This window comes from Notolepis coatsorum (genome assembly GCF_963971535.1).
Source record: "Notolepis coatsorum genome assembly, chromosome: 11".
Lineage (NCBI taxonomy): Eukaryota > Metazoa > Chordata > Actinopteri > Aulopiformes > Paralepididae > Notolepis > Notolepis coatsorum.
In genome coordinates this window covers 80,371,052-80,389,632 of record NC_140175.1, presented here as the reverse complement: position 1 = coordinate 80,389,632, position 18,581 = coordinate 80,371,052, and the positions used below count along the sequence as shown (strand labels likewise).

The 18,581-nt window shown below is 42.3% G+C and overlaps 1 protein-coding gene across 1 annotated transcript; it reads left to right on the top strand.

Moving 5' to 3' along the window:
* Nucleotides 1-2,651: 2,651 nt before the first annotated feature.
* Nucleotides 2,652-14,474, top strand: LOC311237166 (E3 ubiquitin-protein ligase TRIM47-like; the record flags this gene model as incomplete). The annotated part of the gene is made up of 2 exons (XM_084324975.1): nt 2,652-2,747; nt 13,012-14,474. Exon 2 carries the CDS (start codon nt 13,014-13,016, stop codon nt 14,472-14,474), a length of 1,461 nt encoding a protein of 486 aa, XP_084181101.1. The 5' UTR covers nt 2,652-2,747; nt 13,012-13,013.
* Between the last annotated feature and the right edge of the window lie 4,107 nt (nt 14,475-18,581).

The window sequence follows — 18,581 nt, the reverse complement described above, 5'->3', positions numbered from 1 at the left end:
ATAAGTTTAACGCTACTCCAACCTAGTGAAGAAGAAGCAGCAAGCAGCTGCTGTAAACAGAAAGCTGCCGGTCTGTGTCCTGCAACTAAAAACATAAACACTAAACAGTACGCCACATGCCGCCAAAAAGAAAGAAAAAAAAAAGGCTCAACCCGCCGCAAGGCTGTACAAAGCTGGACAGCTTTGGTTTTATAAAAAGGCCAAAGACTGACGCTGTTAGTGTAGCAGCTAGCAGCGCTACTGTCACTGAAGTTGACACTGCTAGTGCTAGTACTAGTGTTAGCTCTGCTGCTCCTGTGCGCAGTGCACCTGTTATTGTTACCGCGCCGGCTGCCACTGCCAGACCCGAGTCTCCACCACTAGACCTGGACTGCGCTGCTACTCAACCACCACAATGCTGGGGTCCGAGTCAGTGGAACTTTTGGAAAAATAAATATGACTGGTTATTTGCCAAGGAGGGATGCATTGGCTGCCTTCCATGTAATAACGTCAAGATATTGTTAAATAAATCATTTGGAGCCCATTTGGCAGAGCAGTGGATGAATGGGACTGTGACTAGCTCTCAGAGCAAGAAGTTGAGGAAGAGAATATAGTCGTCACTACTCGCTTTGGATAAAAGAGGTCAGTGGTTTGAATCCCGGCTCTTCCAGTCTGCATGTCGGTGACATGCTGCAGTAGTTACTTTTCTTCTTGTTGTTCTAAGAAGATGCTGCTACTATTTTTCATACAGTTCTTGATTACCTGTGCACATTTGTTTATAACATTATTTATTTTGATTTATACAAGTATTTATTTTATGTTAATTTTATTATCAGATGATAATGTTACTTACTGTATCCTGATAAATGCTGCTGTTGTGCCATACAACTATTTATTTTCCATTCGATTATTTTGTTAGTTTTTGATTTATAAGTGCAGAGACAAATAAATGTTAATTCAAGTTCATAAATTTGGTCTAATTTTTCAAATTAAATTGTTGTATTTTTTCAGATGCAAAATGCAAATAAGTAAATATGGCATTATATATCAGAGGTGAGTAAGAAAATGAACAAATATTGATGGTTAAGAATGAGCCTGAATAATGACATCACACAATAGTCTAATGCATAGGTGTCAAACGCATGGCCCGCGGGCCAAATGCGGCCCGCCACGTCATTTGATGTGGCCCCCCAAGAGCGCCGGTAAAAAAATAGCGGCGTTAAAATAATTGTGGGTTAATGCGTTAATAATGCTTTGACAGCCTTAGTTATTACACATTCTTACACATACATGTGTGTTGAACATCTGAGGTATTGATGAAGTAACAAAGGAAAAAAGCCAAAAGCACTTACTCCTCAGACATTCTTTGACAATTTTACAGCCCAAAATACAAAAAAGATCCAGGCGGAATAGGTAACAAAGGGTTGAAGAAATATTGTCTGAACTGTCAGATGCAAGCTGGCTGTGTGACATAACCGAGCATCTCGCTCAATTGAATAAGAAGCTGTAGGGACGCAAACAAGTCCCACCCAAAACTTGACCAATATAGTTGTGAACTGAGACAACCCTTATTTTGTTATTTTTGAGTACAGTTACAGTTGTGTGTTCATGCAGACACATAATAGCAATTTCATTACGAATTGAAAATGGGGGACCTTGATGAAGTAAACAAGTCGAAAGTCCTTCTCTGGTCTGCATTCCCTTAACAATTGTGTGTATTGAGCTGTACTGTACTGTACCCATTCTGCAATCTGTTAATTAAAGTTAATTAAACTATCTTCCATTAGTGGCCTCTGCAAGGTTGTGTGCAGCCATTTGTTTTTGTAACATCTGCTACATCTGTCCCACGTGTTCTTTGCAGCTCAGTTGTTAGTTCTGCCCTTCTTGACTGTGACAAAAAGGTTTTGAACAAACTTAATGTCATAGCTTGTATTTGATGATATTCTTCTTTGTTATTTACTTGAATGGTTTGATCATTGATTGATGGAGTAATATGGGGTTCTGATAAACTAAAATTATTTGTTAAAATAACATAAGCTAACATATATTTTTACATCTATGCAAATGCATATGCAATATGTATAACTTGAATAAGTAATAAATACAGAAACAACATGTTTAACAATATGTAAATGAGTAGCTACATTTATTTTACATTACATTAACATTAATACGGTCTTTGGCCCTTTGAGGGCAACCATAATGCTGATGTGGCCCTCTGTGAAAATGAGTTTGACACCCCTGGTCTAATGATTAGAATGTTGTGTGATGTCATTAGTACTTAGTATTAGACTAATCCTAATGAGATATTCCTCTAAATATGACTTCGAAAACAGCCACAATTCCAGGAAAAAAAATAGTAAAAAAAAAGATTCAGGGGGCCCCCATAGCTCTCAGGTGATAATTCGAACCCTGGCCGTATGTATATTTCCCTCCCACCCACCCACCCCCTCCTAATGTACAGTCCCCTCCCCATCATATGTATATACTCTGTCAGGATCTAGGGGTAACAGTACTGTATATTTGAATACCGCTTATGTCACAAATGTATCAGTACTAAATACCTATATGTCCCTATGCCATAAATGTCATGTATGTTGTGTATGTCATAAATGTCTATATGTACTAGAAGGGGGAGGAGCCAGCTGGGTTTCCAAAAAGGAAAACGAAAGTGTTTCGAGTACGGGAACATACCAACAACTCTCAAACAGGACAGAAGACCAGATACAAAGGAGTTAAAACAAGTCTAACAACAACACATTTAACAGGTGAGTAGAGATAATAATAATAATACAGACATGCAGCAGTGTTTAGAAATATAATGTATATAAGTGTATCGTGAAGCGCAGTCAAGAAGGGCTGGGGTGAGTAGCGGTGAGAGCATCTCGAAGTCAACTTCCTGTCTGTTATTGCTACGCAACTGCAGCGTGGGGGGAAACTGCCCCGCCTGGTACATTCTGTACACTATTTAGTGGAGAACGGATAGTTAAAGCGGCAAATTAAAGACAATCAAGCAGACTTTTCTTCAGTCCTTCACAATGCCAAAGAGCTGCTGTGTTACGCGTTATACTAATGACAAAAACAGAAATCCAAATCGGAAGTTTTATACCATCACAGAGGAAAAAGTGGCTGGTGGCTAACGTTCGGCTAACTCGCTCTGATGTGGTCGTGGTAATCAGGGTTTGATTGATTGATTGAAAAGTTTATTAACAGATTGCAGAATGGGTACAGTACAGTACAGCTCAAACAAGGGACTAAACACGTTTCGCAATTATGCCATAACAATGTGGAGTTTCTTTGACTCATATCTCGCCTTAGAATCACCAGAAAGGCTTTCGAAATAGTGAAATGCCATGTTGGCCTCAATATTTTCAAAACAAATCGTATGAAAATTTTATGAAATGAACAAGAATGTGATAAAACATGTAATAAAAACGGAGCTCAATGCATGGATTTGATGGTAGAAATCCGTATGGTCCTCCTATACCCATGTACATGACTAAATACTTCCCAAAGGTCAGTGAATACCACGATCACAACACCAGAGGGAGCTCCACAAATCATGTTAAACCCAGATTCGGCTCAAACAAGGGACTAAACACGTTTCGCAATTATGCCACATCAATGTGGAACGCCCTACCCAAAGCTGTAAAGGAATGTGAATCACTACCCACTTTCAAAAACACTCTCAAAAAACACCTAAGGGAGACTGCAACTCGAAACTGGCCCCTGTAAATGTCCGAACACAACCCCCTCCAATGTACAGTAAATTACCAAGTATGGTCTTGTCAATAATCCAATGTACAGTGTTGTTTGTACAGTTGTACAGTGTCCCCCACCCACCCCTCCTACCCAACCCCCCCCCCCCCACCCACCCAACCACCTCCAATGTACAGTCCCCACCCACCCCTCCTACCCAACCCCCCCCCCACTCCTACCCAACCCCCCCCCCCCCACTCCTCTCCCACCCACCCACCCCCTCCTAATGTACAGTCCCCTCCCCATCATATGTATATAGTATACTCTGTCAGGATCTAGGGGTAACAGTACTGTATATTTGAATACCGTTTATGTCACAAATGTATCAGTACTAAATACCTATATGTCCCTATGCCATAAATGTCATGTATGTTGTGAATGTGTATGTCATAAATGTCTATATGAATTGAAAATGGGGGACCCTGATGTAAACAAGACAAACGTCTTTCTCAGGTCTGCATCCACTTAACAATTGTGTGTATTGAGCCGTACTGTATTGTACCCATTGTGCAATCTGTTAAATAAAGTTTTCATTCATTCATTCATTCACACAGTGTATAACGTTTTATATATCCCCAAGCATACCCCACATTTAGCATAAAACACCTCAATTGCATACCCAAAGTAATTTGCGATTTATTATACTTTATACTTTATACTTATAGCACACAGTTTGTTGCATTGATGGGATTATAAAGCAACAAAAAGAAAAATGTTGACTTTTTAATTGCTGTTTTTACCCGTTATAACAAAGGAAAACCTCAAACTCTTATGAAGAGGAGAAAAAATACTGGCTGTGTAGACCTATTTTTTAATAAAACACAGAAGAGGAGACAAAACACTGGTGTCTGTAGACCGACTTTGAAATAAAACCCTGAACTATTCAGGTATATTTGAGTCCTTCCCTTATTTGTGGAACATTTATAAAATAAAAAGTAGTCCACTTTGAAATAAAACACAGAAATGGAGAAAAAACACTGGCATCATTCTGTAGACCTACGTTGAAATAAAACCTGAACTATGCAGCTCTATTAGAGTTCTTCCCTTATTTGTATATATTGGCAATACTCCCACTATATTCCTAATATATTTGCAATATATTTCATTTCCCGTAGGGAATCTACACCCTCACACACACATGAATTTAACACACCTTTGGTTGTTTCCTCCCGTGGCTTAACCGCTGCCGTTTTGAGTTCTCTGAGGCCATGGTTAGACTAGTGTATTCCTGGCGTTTTTTTATACGTTTTTGAATACGTTTCATGTCCCTATTACACAGAAATGCGTTTTTGGCGTTTTTTTGTGGATACGGCTGAAACGCTAAATTGTGTTTGCGTTTTGGAGAAACGCAAAAAAACGCGCCGACAACACCGTGTAGTCTGCATGAGCCGTTGTTGCGAAAACGCCCATGCGCAGTAGATACCATCTGCGTGCCCTTCCGGTGACAGCAGTCCCAAACCAAATAGCTGCAGCTAGAGCTGCCGCGGTATTGATGTTTTCCTTACCGCACACATTTGCAAAATATTTCCTACCGCCGCGGTTATTACCGCACGCACACAAAAAATAAAAAAAATAAAGTTTGAATGCATTTTTTTTTTTAGTAGTAGTCTACTCTTTATAGCATATAGCCTGCCTCTAGTCTAAATGTCTATCTTTAGAGGATGACTTTGCAGCATGAATATTGTTTGGGATTCGGCAAGCACGCATTAGTTATTGAAAGTGAAACACGGATTCGAAGTTTCCCCTCTGGTCGTGCGCAGTTCACTCGGTGTCGCGGGCAGGGGTGGTTACCCCTAACCCCCCCGACCCTTTCTTATTATTATTACTATAAAGTTACTACTTTATAATAAAGGCATTCGTTTTGTGGCATTAACATTATATAGTTATACGTTCAATAACATCAGCGTATTTACCGGACCATGGCAAGGCAAGCAATACTCTATTCATATCTCAGTTCCTTTCTTTGCTCAGAGCGTGCTGAGTTGTCCCATTCTGTGGTCTGTTAATAAAGTTTTCAATCAGACAAGTGTATAGAACGAAGGGCTTTTATTATAACATTCGTTGCAGACAGTAAAATCATTATGTCTCGTTTAGTACTCCTGAAGAGCGATGGTAGTCCACTCCGGCGGAGAGTTAAAGCTAACGTTATTAGCCGTGTTGTGATGAGCTGACATTCAGGACGTAAAAAACGTGTGACGCGTCTCTCTTCTGACCAATCAGTGGTCTGCAATGTTTCACGTGACTTTTCTGGTACCCAATAGGGTCGCTTGGAACCTCGATAGAGTAGGGTATATCTGCAGAGCCGCAAGCCCAACGAGAGGAGGGTAATTTATTATTATTATTATAAAAAACAGCGGTGACGCGGTATTCAGCCTACTCTGCGGTGGCCGTGATGTAACAGCGATACCGCGGTAATGCGGTAATCGCGGCAGCTCTAGCTGCAGCTACTATGTGTTGTCAAGTTATTGTTATAAGGACCCCAGTCCAAGCTACAACAGTCTGCATTCCCTTAACAATTGTTTGTATTGAGCCGTATTGTATTGTACCCATATGCAATATGTTAAATAAAGTTTACATCCATTCATTCTGCTAGCATTACCGATTGCATGAGCAGCTGGCTAACGTGAGCTATCAGGATTCAGACCCTGTTAGCTCAGAGCTCCTCTTTCAACTTAACAAGCATTAAACAAAATGGCCCAGTCATAGGGCTGGGTGATATAACGATAACGATAAATATCGCGATATATTTTAATAATCGATATCGAATATAGAAATTAAAAAAAAAGTCGTTTTTTTTTTTTTTTTTTTTTTTAACCTGCAACAGGGCAGTTTTAAAACCAGTGACAGTGGACAAACTTGTCTTTCTTGCCTGCAACTTAAAGTAATGGCTGTGCTTGTCCAAATGACAATACTGACCAAATTCAGATTTATTTTTCTCTTGTCCATTTATTTTGTTTGCTTTCTAATTTAAAATACATTTTGAAACCGTCTGTACACAGTAGGCTATGTGTGCTAGCAGAACTAGACTCCAGTCACGAGTCACAGTGCACATGTGCGGTGGTTTGTCCACCAAAAAAGCGCCAAAAGATCGAAAATAAACTAGCAGAGCCAGAACTGTTCAACTCCTCTGGAGCCACAGCCAGCAGAGAAGCCGGTTTACTTTAGCTTTTAAACCAGCTGCAGCCTGAGAACTGGAGTGTGAGGGGATGTAACACTAAAGATGGCGGCAATGACAAAGAATTGCTGCAAAATAAACATACATCTGTTGTAAAAAAAAAAAAAAAAAAAAAAAAAAAAATTTTTTTTTATACTTATAACAATTCGATAATTATCGATATCGAGAAATAAAATAAAATTATCATATCGTTATCGCGATATGATTTTTTTCCATATCCTACCCAGTCATCTATTCACCTTTGTTTAATACACACAGCGTTGTCTCTAATGTTATCTAACTACTGATAGCTCGCGATATCATCAGTTTGGTGCTGGCTAAGTAGCGTGAGCTAACGTTAGCTTCTAGCCACAATGCTATATTGTTATAATGGCATACTCCATTGACGTTAGCATGCAGCTAACAATGCTACCGATCTTTTTTTAGACTAAACTATCCGCTCTTGGTGGTCACTTGTGTTGATGTTAGTTTTGTTTCATCAACAAATGACAGGCAGAACACACAGTGAATGTATCCGTTTTGTTTATTGCACTTTTATTAGGCTTTGCTGAAAAAGAATTGCTGCATTGGGTAACTAGGCAAAAGATGGTGGCCGCCTTGTTGACATTTTTGCTTTGCAGGCACATTCAAGTTCTGATTGGTTGAAATTGCCTTCATGTTTGCCACCTACTGCCACCTACTGCTTTGGCAGTGTACTACATCAGTGTGCTCGGGTGACAAAAACGGAAAAAAAACGAAAGTGTGACTCGAGGCGCACGACGTCGCGGCGAAACGCATATGACAACAATACGAAGATGATACGAAAGGTGTAACCGCCGCCTGAGAGACAACTCTCCACCGAAGCAGGGGCTAGCACGTCGGTTTACGATGGCTGCTGCCTTGGTCCGACCACAGGCCATTGTCTTGGCTATGTCAGAGTCGGGGAAAATGGTAGGGGCTAGCTTGGTACCACAGTCTGCTGATCTGTATGACTGTGTGGGCATGTTGGACAGTGTGGTAAACAGTTGTTACCTCTGCAGCAGTTATTTTGTCTGCTTGTCCAACGTCTTTTGGTCGGAGAAATGCGAACATGATTTTGACGTCTCTTTTTGTGTAACCCGTTTCTTGTGGGACTCAGCTTGTCTATGTCGTTTTATATCAAATTCCCCCCGTGCCCAATAACTATTGCAAAGTTCACAATAAACCCTCTCTGCATCCCCCTCGACATTTCTCACCCATGGGTATTCTGTTTTCCATTCGCTACGGTAACTACACCTCTTTTTGTTTGGTGTGTTCTGCATTTTTTTAAGTACGCGTGTGTTCTAGCTCAGCTGTCAGCGTCTTCTTCTTCTTAATGGCGGGTTGCACAAGCTGTCAGTGTCACTGTCACTCAGCTTTTTGCTATCGTGGAGATTTCAAATAGGGGCGTGCCCCCCGCTTGAACGCGCGTGCGGTGCTACTATGTCAATAAACAGACAGAGAGCCCATCCGGCCAGCGGCCGGCTCTTCACATTGGCTGGGAGGGGGGGGACGTTCGCGCAGATGACAACCAATAAGAGGGACATGGTCTCAATTTGCGTGACGCGTGAAAAGAGACAGTTTTGCTGTGCAATCACGCGCAATGCGTGACATCTGGTCACCCTAATTCATAGTGAATCCCTGGTATGAGCTGGTAAGGACACTCTCAACCAGTGGCGCCGGTGCTACGTATAGTCGGAAGGGCGCAGGGGCTGTAGGGGGGGGCGTAATGTTTTTTGTCAAATAAATTGTGCAATAGTCAATTTTGGTGAGTTGTTCTACATTTAGGTAACATTAATGAACAAAGGGACAGCTACAGTATAGTATGTAAATTGTAAAGCTATTTTTTTAAATTTCTATTCCAGTCGATCATAATGTAATGATCATGATCATACTACCTAAGTGTTTCATGTCCTTTACTCCAGTAACAGTCCATGGGCATGTTGTATCTGTCCCCGTCGTTTGAAAAAGCAGGCATGATGATGGAAAGCAAAATACGCATTTACATGACTGCATCCAGCTAGCCAGATAGCTTGTTGTTGTTGTTGTTGTTGTTCTTACCGAACCAGCTAAGACAGAGTATAGCCTTAACCACCCTTCGAGAAGCTTTGTGGTCCAGGCTTGAACTTTCCATAAAAGTGTCCATATAAATCTATTTAGTTAGATCCAACACTGTCTGAATGTACAGTATCTTGTGATTATTATCAATTTCCGACAAACTTACTAGCTGAGCATATTTTCCTACTAGACCCTTGTGGTAATTAGGGACGTGATGTCACGTGCCACTCTCAGCCAATAGAGTGACTACTTTGGGCGCTAGAGGAAAGCGTCCTCGGATATCGTATTTGACGGCGCTGATTGGATTAAATGTATTTGCATTTTGCCCTGTGAGTTGCGCACTGACGGTGGAGCTGAGGTGGAGCGCCCATGAAAAGGGAGTGGAGGGGGCTAGGGGCTCATGGTGAGCTTTGCCGATGTCCAGAAGTGCATCTCTGTTGTAACTCACTGTTGTGTGCGATAACTTTGCATTTAGGATGCAAATTAAGACAATAATAAATAAAAAACAAAGTTGTTGTCGGGAGGACAGCGCAAAGTTAACAATATACTCATTATCACCATACATAAAGATTTCCCAGGAGTAAATACTTGATATCTTAATCAACCATAGTTGTGAGACGTTATAATGAAAAGGTCTCGTTATCTTATGCATTGTTTCTACATAAGCAAGCACACGTTAATTTACATCCAGAACATAACTGAGGTATCTTAAGAATGATACAAGATGCTTATATTGAAACGCTTTGACATTAGGGCCGTTCTTTCAACCTAAACGTGCACTTTCTTCAACCTCAAACCTAAATTCCTTAGCGACCCATGTTACCAACGTGAACAAACAGCACAGCGCGCACATACGAGACACACAGACATACGGAACAAATAACGTATAACGGAGGCTGAAATGAGACCAACGTAACTCACGACAGTACTATACAGATGAACAAAATTTAATCGGCATTGATTAACTGATAATCAAATCCCAGCAGCCAATACGCACACACAGTCGAACTGGAATGGTTTACCAACCATACACTGGGCTGGGCGATATGGCCTCTAAATTATATTGCGATATTTTTTGGCCATATCACGATACATATCGCGATATTTTGACATTTCCTCTAAAGCACTTAAAAATGCTTGATTTAACCCTTACAGTCACGCCAATATGATGATTATAATAAGTCCATGAAGATGCTTTAAAAAATTATTAAATGAAAATGTACTAAGAGTAGTCTACTGACACACTAATACAAAACATTTATTTACATCCAAGTAGAGCTGCCGCGATTACCGCATTACCGCGGTATCGCTGTTACATCACGGCCACCGCAGAGTAGGCTGAATACCGCGTCACCGCTGTTTTTTATAATAATAATAATAAATTACCCTCCTCTCGTTGGGCTTGCGGCTCTGCAGATATACCCTACTCCTCCATCGAGGTTCCAAGCGACCCTATTGGGTACCAGAAAAGTCACGTGAAACATTGCAGACCACTGATTGGTCAGAAGAGAGACATGTCACACGTTTTTTACGTCCTGAATGTCAGCTCATCACAACACGGCTAATAACGTTAGCTTTAACTCTCCGCCGGAGTGGACTACCATTGCTCTTCAGGAGTACTAAACGAGACATAATGATTTTACTGTCTGCAACGAATGTTATAATAAAAGCCCTTCGTTCTATACACTTGTCTGATTGAAAACTTTATTAACAGACCGCAGAATGGGACAACTCAGCACGCTCTGAGCAAAGAAAGGAACTGAGATATGAATAGAGTATTGCTTGCCTTGATATGGTCCGGTAAATATGCTGATGTTATTGAACGTATAACTATATAATGTTAATGCCACCAAACGAATGCCTTTATTATAAAGTAGCAACTTTATAGTAATAATAATAAGAAAGGGTCGGGGGGGTTAGGGGTAACCACCCCTGCCCGCGACACCGAGTGAACTGCGCACGACCAGAGGGGAAACTTCGAATCCGTGTTTCACTTTCAATAACTAATGCGTGCTTGCCGAATCCCAAACAATATTCATGCTGCAAAGTCATCCTCTAAAGATAGACATTTAGACTAGAGGCAGGCTATATGCTATAAAGAGTAGACTACTACTAAAAAAAAAATGCATTCAAACTTTTTTTAATTTTTTGTGTGCGTGCGGTAATAACTGCGGCGGTAGGAAATATTTTGCAAATGTGTGCGGTAAGGAAAACATCAATACCGCGGCAGCTCTACATCCAAGACAATTTATATAAAAACTATTGGGTGCCTAAGACTTTTGCACAGTACTGTGTTTTCTATCCACTTTAGCCAAACACACACACATATATACATACACACTACTGTGAGAAAATAATAATCACGCACAAAGGGATAATGGCTTATAGCAGACTTAATGATTTTAGAATATTTCAGATAATGAAATTAAATGTTTATATCATCAACTATCCAGTTAGTATTTATACTGTAATGTTTGGCTACTTTAAATCATTGAATGTAGAGAGAGAGCGAGAGAGCGAGAGAGAGCCAGCCCCCCCCCCCCCCGGGTTTTGTTTTAGGTTCGCGTTTTGAGCGTCTAAGCTGCCGTAGGCGATGATGTCACACTCGAATGTCAACAGGAAGAGTTTAACAGACGGAGATGGAAACTGGATGCTGATATAAAGAAACGAATAACCAATAAATATGAAGTTATGTTTAAACTTCTGTTGTCAAGCGTCGTCAATATAACCCACCCCCTTTCCTCACGAATGGAACTAGTGTCGTGGAGTCCGCTTTGAGCGTTTTCCAGGGTTAACAGCTAACGCTAGCTACAGTAGCTAGTTAGCTTAGCCTAGTCATGTGGGATAACTAGTTAGCAGCTAACGTTAGCCCATTGCTTGCGTCAATTATATTGCATGTCATTAAAGGTCCGTGCTGGTCTGTGTAATGAAATTACAATTGCATGTCATTTAAGGTCCGCGCTGGTCATGTGTCTATAATGAAATAAGAGGACAGCTCTGCGCTAAAGCAAGTCTGATCTCAGCCGCGACGTGACAACATATACTCGATGTTCACGATATAATAATGTACTACATCTCATGTAGAACAAGCCGCGATACATCGAGTATACTCGATATATCGCCCAGCCCTACATCCCGGCATTCATAACTCGGACAATTATCCATACGAACGTCCCGCGTTTTAAGAAAAGATATCCGGACCCTCATACGTTCATCTTCCATACGCTTAACCATAACTTACTTACCCAAACAACGTGTTCCCGAGTCCACATTCACGCATAAATCCGTACTCTCAAAACATTAGAAAAACGCTCCAATACCCGAATCCACAATCATCCGATGTCTGGAAGTGGAGCCATGGTCCATTCAACCTTAATAAACGGACGGCCACCGGTCCATAACCGCATTCTATAGAAGAATAAGTCTTTATTTGTCATGCAGATTAACACACATGCGAGATGGGCGACCCACAGGAACACACTATAACGTTGCGTGGCGCACAGTCTGTGACGTCACGCTCGCTGCAACAATCCCATCTAGAAAGAAACGTATCTGTATTTTTGACGGTATTGAAAATCATACCGACGGGATTTTTAACCATAATACCGTCATACCACCCAAGCCTACTGCATACAGATAATGGCTACATTACTCAGCAACAGAAACAGTAGCAATGTCGCCAGAATTGTTGCAGTTTATCATGAATAATCTTGTTTTTTTGTGAATTCAAAACATTTTAAAGGAACACGCCAACATTATGGGAAATGCGTTTACCGTCTTCTCCAGAGTCAGACAAGAAGAGATACCAATGTGATCTCTGCGTGTTCTGTAAAAAGCTATCTGGCTGCAAGCTAGCCTAGCTTAGCACAAATTAATGGACCAGCTAGCCTAGCTGTTGGCCAAAAACACCTCTCCCTGAGTTTTAAGCTATGCTAGTGGTCTGTATCTGGTAGAAGATGGTAAGTGTATTTACCATAATGTTGACATGCTCCTTTAAATAATGTCTGTCTTGTAAGTGTAATTATTTTTACTCTGTCTCACAGCTATGGCCACTGTCAGTGTGAGCTGTCTCCTGTCTGAAGACCAGCTCATGTGCTCAGTCTGTCTTGACGTCTTCACTCAACCCGTCACCACACCGTGCGGACACACCTTCTGCAAGACCTGCATCACAAACTACTGGAGCAACCGCCCTCTGGTCTGTCATTGTCCACTCTGTAACCAGGGTTTTGATAGCAGACCAGCCATCTTTGTCAATGTTGTTATTTTGGAGCTGACTGCACAGTTCAGGAAGTCAGTTGAAAAGGAAACCATCAGCAGTCCAAGCCAACGTCCGGCCGAACCAGGAGAGGTGTCCTGTGACGCCTGTGATGGGAGGAAGAGGAAGGCTATGAAGTCCTGCCTTGGGTGTCTGGCCTCTTACTGCGAGTCTCACCTGGAGCCTCATAGCATAGCTGTGGCCCTTAAGAGACACAAGCTGATAGACCCTGTTGAGAACCTGGAGGACAGGGTGTGTAAGAAGCACAAGAGACCCCTGGAGCTATTCTGTAGGACCGACCAGACCTGCGTGTGTCACTTTTGCCTGGAGAAGACCCACGAGGCCCACGACACCGTCCCTCTAGAGAGAGAGTACAAAGAAAGAAAAGACCAGATGATGAAAGATATGACAGCATTGCAGCAGATGATCCAGGAGCGAGTGCTCAAGGTTCAACAGATCAAACAATCAGCACGTATTTCTAAGGAACAGGCAAAGCATGAGATTGCAGACAGCACCGAGGTCTTCACTGCTCTGGTGGCCTCTGTTAAAAGAAGCCAGGCAGAGCTGATTGAGCTAATTGAGGAGAAGCAGATATCTGCAGAGAAACAGGCTGTAGGCTTCACCAAAGACCTGGAGCAGGAGATCACTGTGCTTAAGAGGAGGAGCACAGAGCTGGAGCAGCTTTCACAGACCGAAGACCACCTCCACCTCATCCAGGGCCTCCAGGGCCTTCCAACCATGTCATGCACCAAGGATTGGTCTCAGATCAGCATCTACAGTGATGTGGGTATGACGGTGAGGACAGCTGTGGTTCAGCTGGAGAAGACACTGAGAGAAGAGATGGAGAAGCTGCCTGAGGTCAAGCTGATGAGGATCCAGCAGTGTGCGGTGGATGGAAAGCAGGGTATAATTTCTGGAACATTTTACAATGAGGTTCAGGTTACAGGGAAGACTAAATGGTTTTTTGGAGTCATCAGAAAATCGATAAAGACAAATGTCATAGAATGCTCTGAAGATGAAAAGTGGGGTATAATGTGCAACGGAGAAAACTACAGAGCTTTAACTTGTGTACCTGTCGTCCTCTCCCTGAGAGCAAAGCCAGAGAAGATTGGGTTGTTTGTGGATTATGAGAAGGGTGACATCTCCTTCTATGATGTGGAAGCCAGGGCTCTCATCTATTCTTTCACTGGCTGTACCTTCACTCAGAAGCTCTACCCAGTGTTTAAGACTTACAAGCCCATACAACAATAAAGGAGTGGATGTCACAAAACCACCTACAGTTAAATGAGCAAGGGGGAGATCATTCTGTTTGGCCCCCCCACCCCAGTCACTCAGAGCTCCAGAAACATGGGAAGCCTCTCCTCCTGGGTGAAACCCAATGTGAGAAACCTTGGGGTCTTATTTGACTCAGATCTCAATTTCCACAAACAAGTAAGATCAGTAGTACAGTCCTGTTTCTTCAAACTGCGCATCATCTCAATAATCAAGTCCTTCCTCTCCCCCAGTGACCTTCATAAAGTCATCACCATGCTAATTTTCTCACGACTGGACTACTGCAATTCCCTCTACTCTGGTCTCCCGGACAAAACCATCCTCCCCCTCCAGCGCGTTCAAAATGCTGCTGCCAGGCTGGTCTCAGGCACCAGAATGAGGGACCACATCTCCCCAGTCCTTGTCTCTCTCCACTGGCTCCCAGTGAGGAAGAGAATACATTTTAAATGTCTGCTTTTCACATACAAAGCCCTCAATGGTCTCCCTCCGGCCTACATTGAGGAACTCTTGGTCCAACACATCAGCTCCAGGTCCCTCAGATCAAATGACCAACTGTGTCTGAGGGTCCCGCGGGCCAAACTTGTGACAAAGGGTTTCCGGGCCTTTGCAGTGATGGCACCGACACTGTGGAATAAGCTCCCCCTCAAGATCAAGTCTGCTAACACCGTACAGACATTCAAGGCCTTGCTTAAAACCCACCTTTTCGCTCTGGATGATCACTAGTAGGGATGCCCCGATCGATCGGCCAGCGATCGGTATCGGCCGATATTCAGTATAAATATGAGATTGGTGAATTCCGATAATGCTTTATTTTCACCGATCGTGAAAACCGATCGAAAAACATGATCCAATTCTCAGCGGACTTCTCACTCGCTGACTTCTCTCTCAGGCACACAGCTGCTGCTGCTGCAGCGCACTGCCCCTCCCTCCCTGCTGAATGTGATTTGACCAAAGCAGAGTATATACACACACAGACAGTGGAGCTGTTTGCAGATAGCGAGCATTTTGACTTGTTGCGTGGTGGCGATGTCTCGCAGATAATACAACTACAAGTATAATTATATAATTATATAAAATAAAAAATAAAATTATTAATTTAAATTTTTTTTTATATAAAACCAAAAACGATCGGTATCGGCAGTGTATCGGCCGATATGCCTCATAGACGATCGGTGATTGTATCGGTGGCAAAAAACGTGATCGGGGCATCCCTAATCACTAGTTACTTTGCTGTTGTGTTGTGTGTCTGAGGTGTTCTTATTTTCTCTGTCTGTCCGTCTGCCTGGTTCCCTGTTTCTTTGTCCTGTCCATTTATTCGTATTTTTTTTTTATTGGGCTGCGCCCGGAATACTGTACACTTATTGTTGACTTACACGTCTGTATTGAAGTTTGGGGAAATACCTACAAAACCAACCTACAAAAGATCTGCACGTTACAGAAAAGAGCGATAAGGATAGTCCATCATGCCAGTTATCGAGATCATACTAACCTTCTGTTTTTAAAGAATCAAACTTTGAAATCCACTGACCTGGTTAAATTCAAAACAGCGTAAATTATGTTTAAAGTAATCAATAATACAGTGCCTAGTAACATTCAGAAAATTTTCCCAGGCAGAGATGGTATCTATGGGTTGAGAGGGAAACTGCTCCTAAAACACCCTAGGGTCCATACGACCTTGAAGCAAATGGGCATCTCAGTCTGTGGGGTGTCACTTTGGAACAGCCTGCATGAGATAAAAAAAATGACTAAATATATAAGAAAATGTAAAAGCAGTTATAAACAAACACTTTTTTTTATCCACTTTTTCTCCTTATTTTCTATTTTTCTCCCATCCCAATTTTGTGTTTCCAATTCTCCCCTGTCTTGAACGTTGCTCGCATATGCCACCCACTGGTCGGTTGTAGGGAGGATAGAAGCCTTGCATCACGTGTCCCCTCCGGTACACGAGGAGGCAGCCTGTCACATCTTTTCACCTGCCAGCGCGGACTCTCATTGGCGAGGTGTAATGTGTGGGAGGTTCACACTACCCTTGCCATTTCCTGTCTCTGCTGTGCAGGCGTCCCCCAACCGTCCCCCAACCTGTAGGAGTCGCTGTCCACAACATCTAGGTGACCACCCATCGACTTCCACCCGCTGACTCTGCCAATTGAGCCAGTATGACGGCCGGCCCAAGCCGGAGGCAATGCTGACACCCGGATTCGAGACCGGAGTCTCTTGCATTGGTGACGAGCACAATCTCCGCTGCGCCAATCAGCCGCCCTATAAACAAACATTCTTAAACAAATACATGAAAGAGGAAAATCTAGAGTAGTACTGTTACTTCTTATGATTATGACATTCTATTCATATTCCTGTACCTTTTCTCCTTTTATATTTACTTTTGATCCCCATACCCCTGCCATATAGTCCATAACAGGGCAAACACAATGAAATAATTTGGAGTAAGTAGCATATCCCAAATCACCCAGCTGTTTCGTTTTTGCTATTATACCACCCAGTGCCCTACTATAGCAGATTCAGCCAATGCAGCTGTACCATGTTTAAAGTTCAGATGCTCCTCCAAAATGAAGCCTAAATATTAATATTTTTCAGCATATTCTAATTTTTGTTTCCCAAAGTAAAACAGAAAATTAATTAATTAATTTTAAACGTAGTCAGTCTGAAATGCATGGTTTGAGTTTTACTGTAATTAACCATGGTCTAGCCCCACCCCCACTTTCCGATTTGTTCACCCTCAGCAGCATGTTCCAGAACAGTTGTACTGGGTGACTTGGCTGTTCCATTAAGGAGGACAAGTACATTTAGCAAATCAGCCCTCTCCGTGAGAGCTGCCAAGACCTGGAACTCCATTCTAAGTTACATCCGCAATATAGAAACACACAGATCATCCAAACACACTTTCAAAACATGGTTAAGAAATAACTACACATGTGGGGCGCGGCTGGGTGGCGTAGCGGAGATTGCGCTCGTCACCAATGCAAGAGGCTGCGGTCTCGACTCCCGGAGTCAGCATTGCCTGCGGCTTGGGCCAGTCGTCATACTATCTCAATTGGCAGAGGTAGCGGGTGGAAAGTCGATGGGTGGGGATTGGACGTTGTGGACAGCGACTCCTACAGGTAGGTTGGGTGACGCCTGTACAGCAGAGTCAGGAAGTATCGGGGGCAGCGTGAGCCTCCCACGCGTTACTCCTCGCCACTGAGAGTCAGCGCTGTCTGGTGAAAAGATGCGACAGGCTGCCTCCTCGTGTACCGGAGGGGACACGTGATGCAAGGCTTCTATCCTCACTACAGCCGACCAGTGGGAGGCATAGTCTAGCAACGTTCACGATAGGGGAGGGGAGAATTGAAGGGAAAAAGAATTGCCGATACGAAATTGGGATGGGAGAAAAAATAGAAAATAAGGAGAAAAAGTGGATACAAAAAAATAATAACTACACATGTGAACATAACAGCCCTGCAGAACTTTAACCCCATATGCTTGCCTGTACCTAATATGTATAATTATTGTTTGTTTGTACATTGTCTGTACATGTCTGATGTAAATATTTTGCATGATGTGTTTTTAACCTGTTCTTAATTTCCTGTATGACATATGTTATGTTTTCTTTTTTAGCGGCTTTTTAACACCAGGCCCAGGGACAACAGTTGAAAATTTGCTTTGGCTAACACTGTCTCACACATTTACATTTATGTTCATTAATGTGTGCTGTCCCTGTTCAATTAAAGTTTAAACTGAAACTGTAAGTCTCCACTTTCTACACCAGTTTTCCGTACATATTAACATTTTCTGAAGATCGTTTTCATTTTCAGCTACCAGAATAATGTCATCTGCATAAAGTAATATGTCCAATTTATTACTACCATCGCAATTTAGACCCAGTGCTAGATGTTTTCTTTTTTTTAGCTAAATTGTTGATAAATACAGCAAACGGTGGGTGAGAGACAATCCCCCTATTTGACCCGAGATGGCGTGGGGAATCACCCTGAACAATATTAATTAACTTTAACACAAGCCTGAGGATCTTTATACAATGATTGTATGGCCCAGTAGAATTTCCCTTCTATCCCTTCAAGAAGGGATAAATCT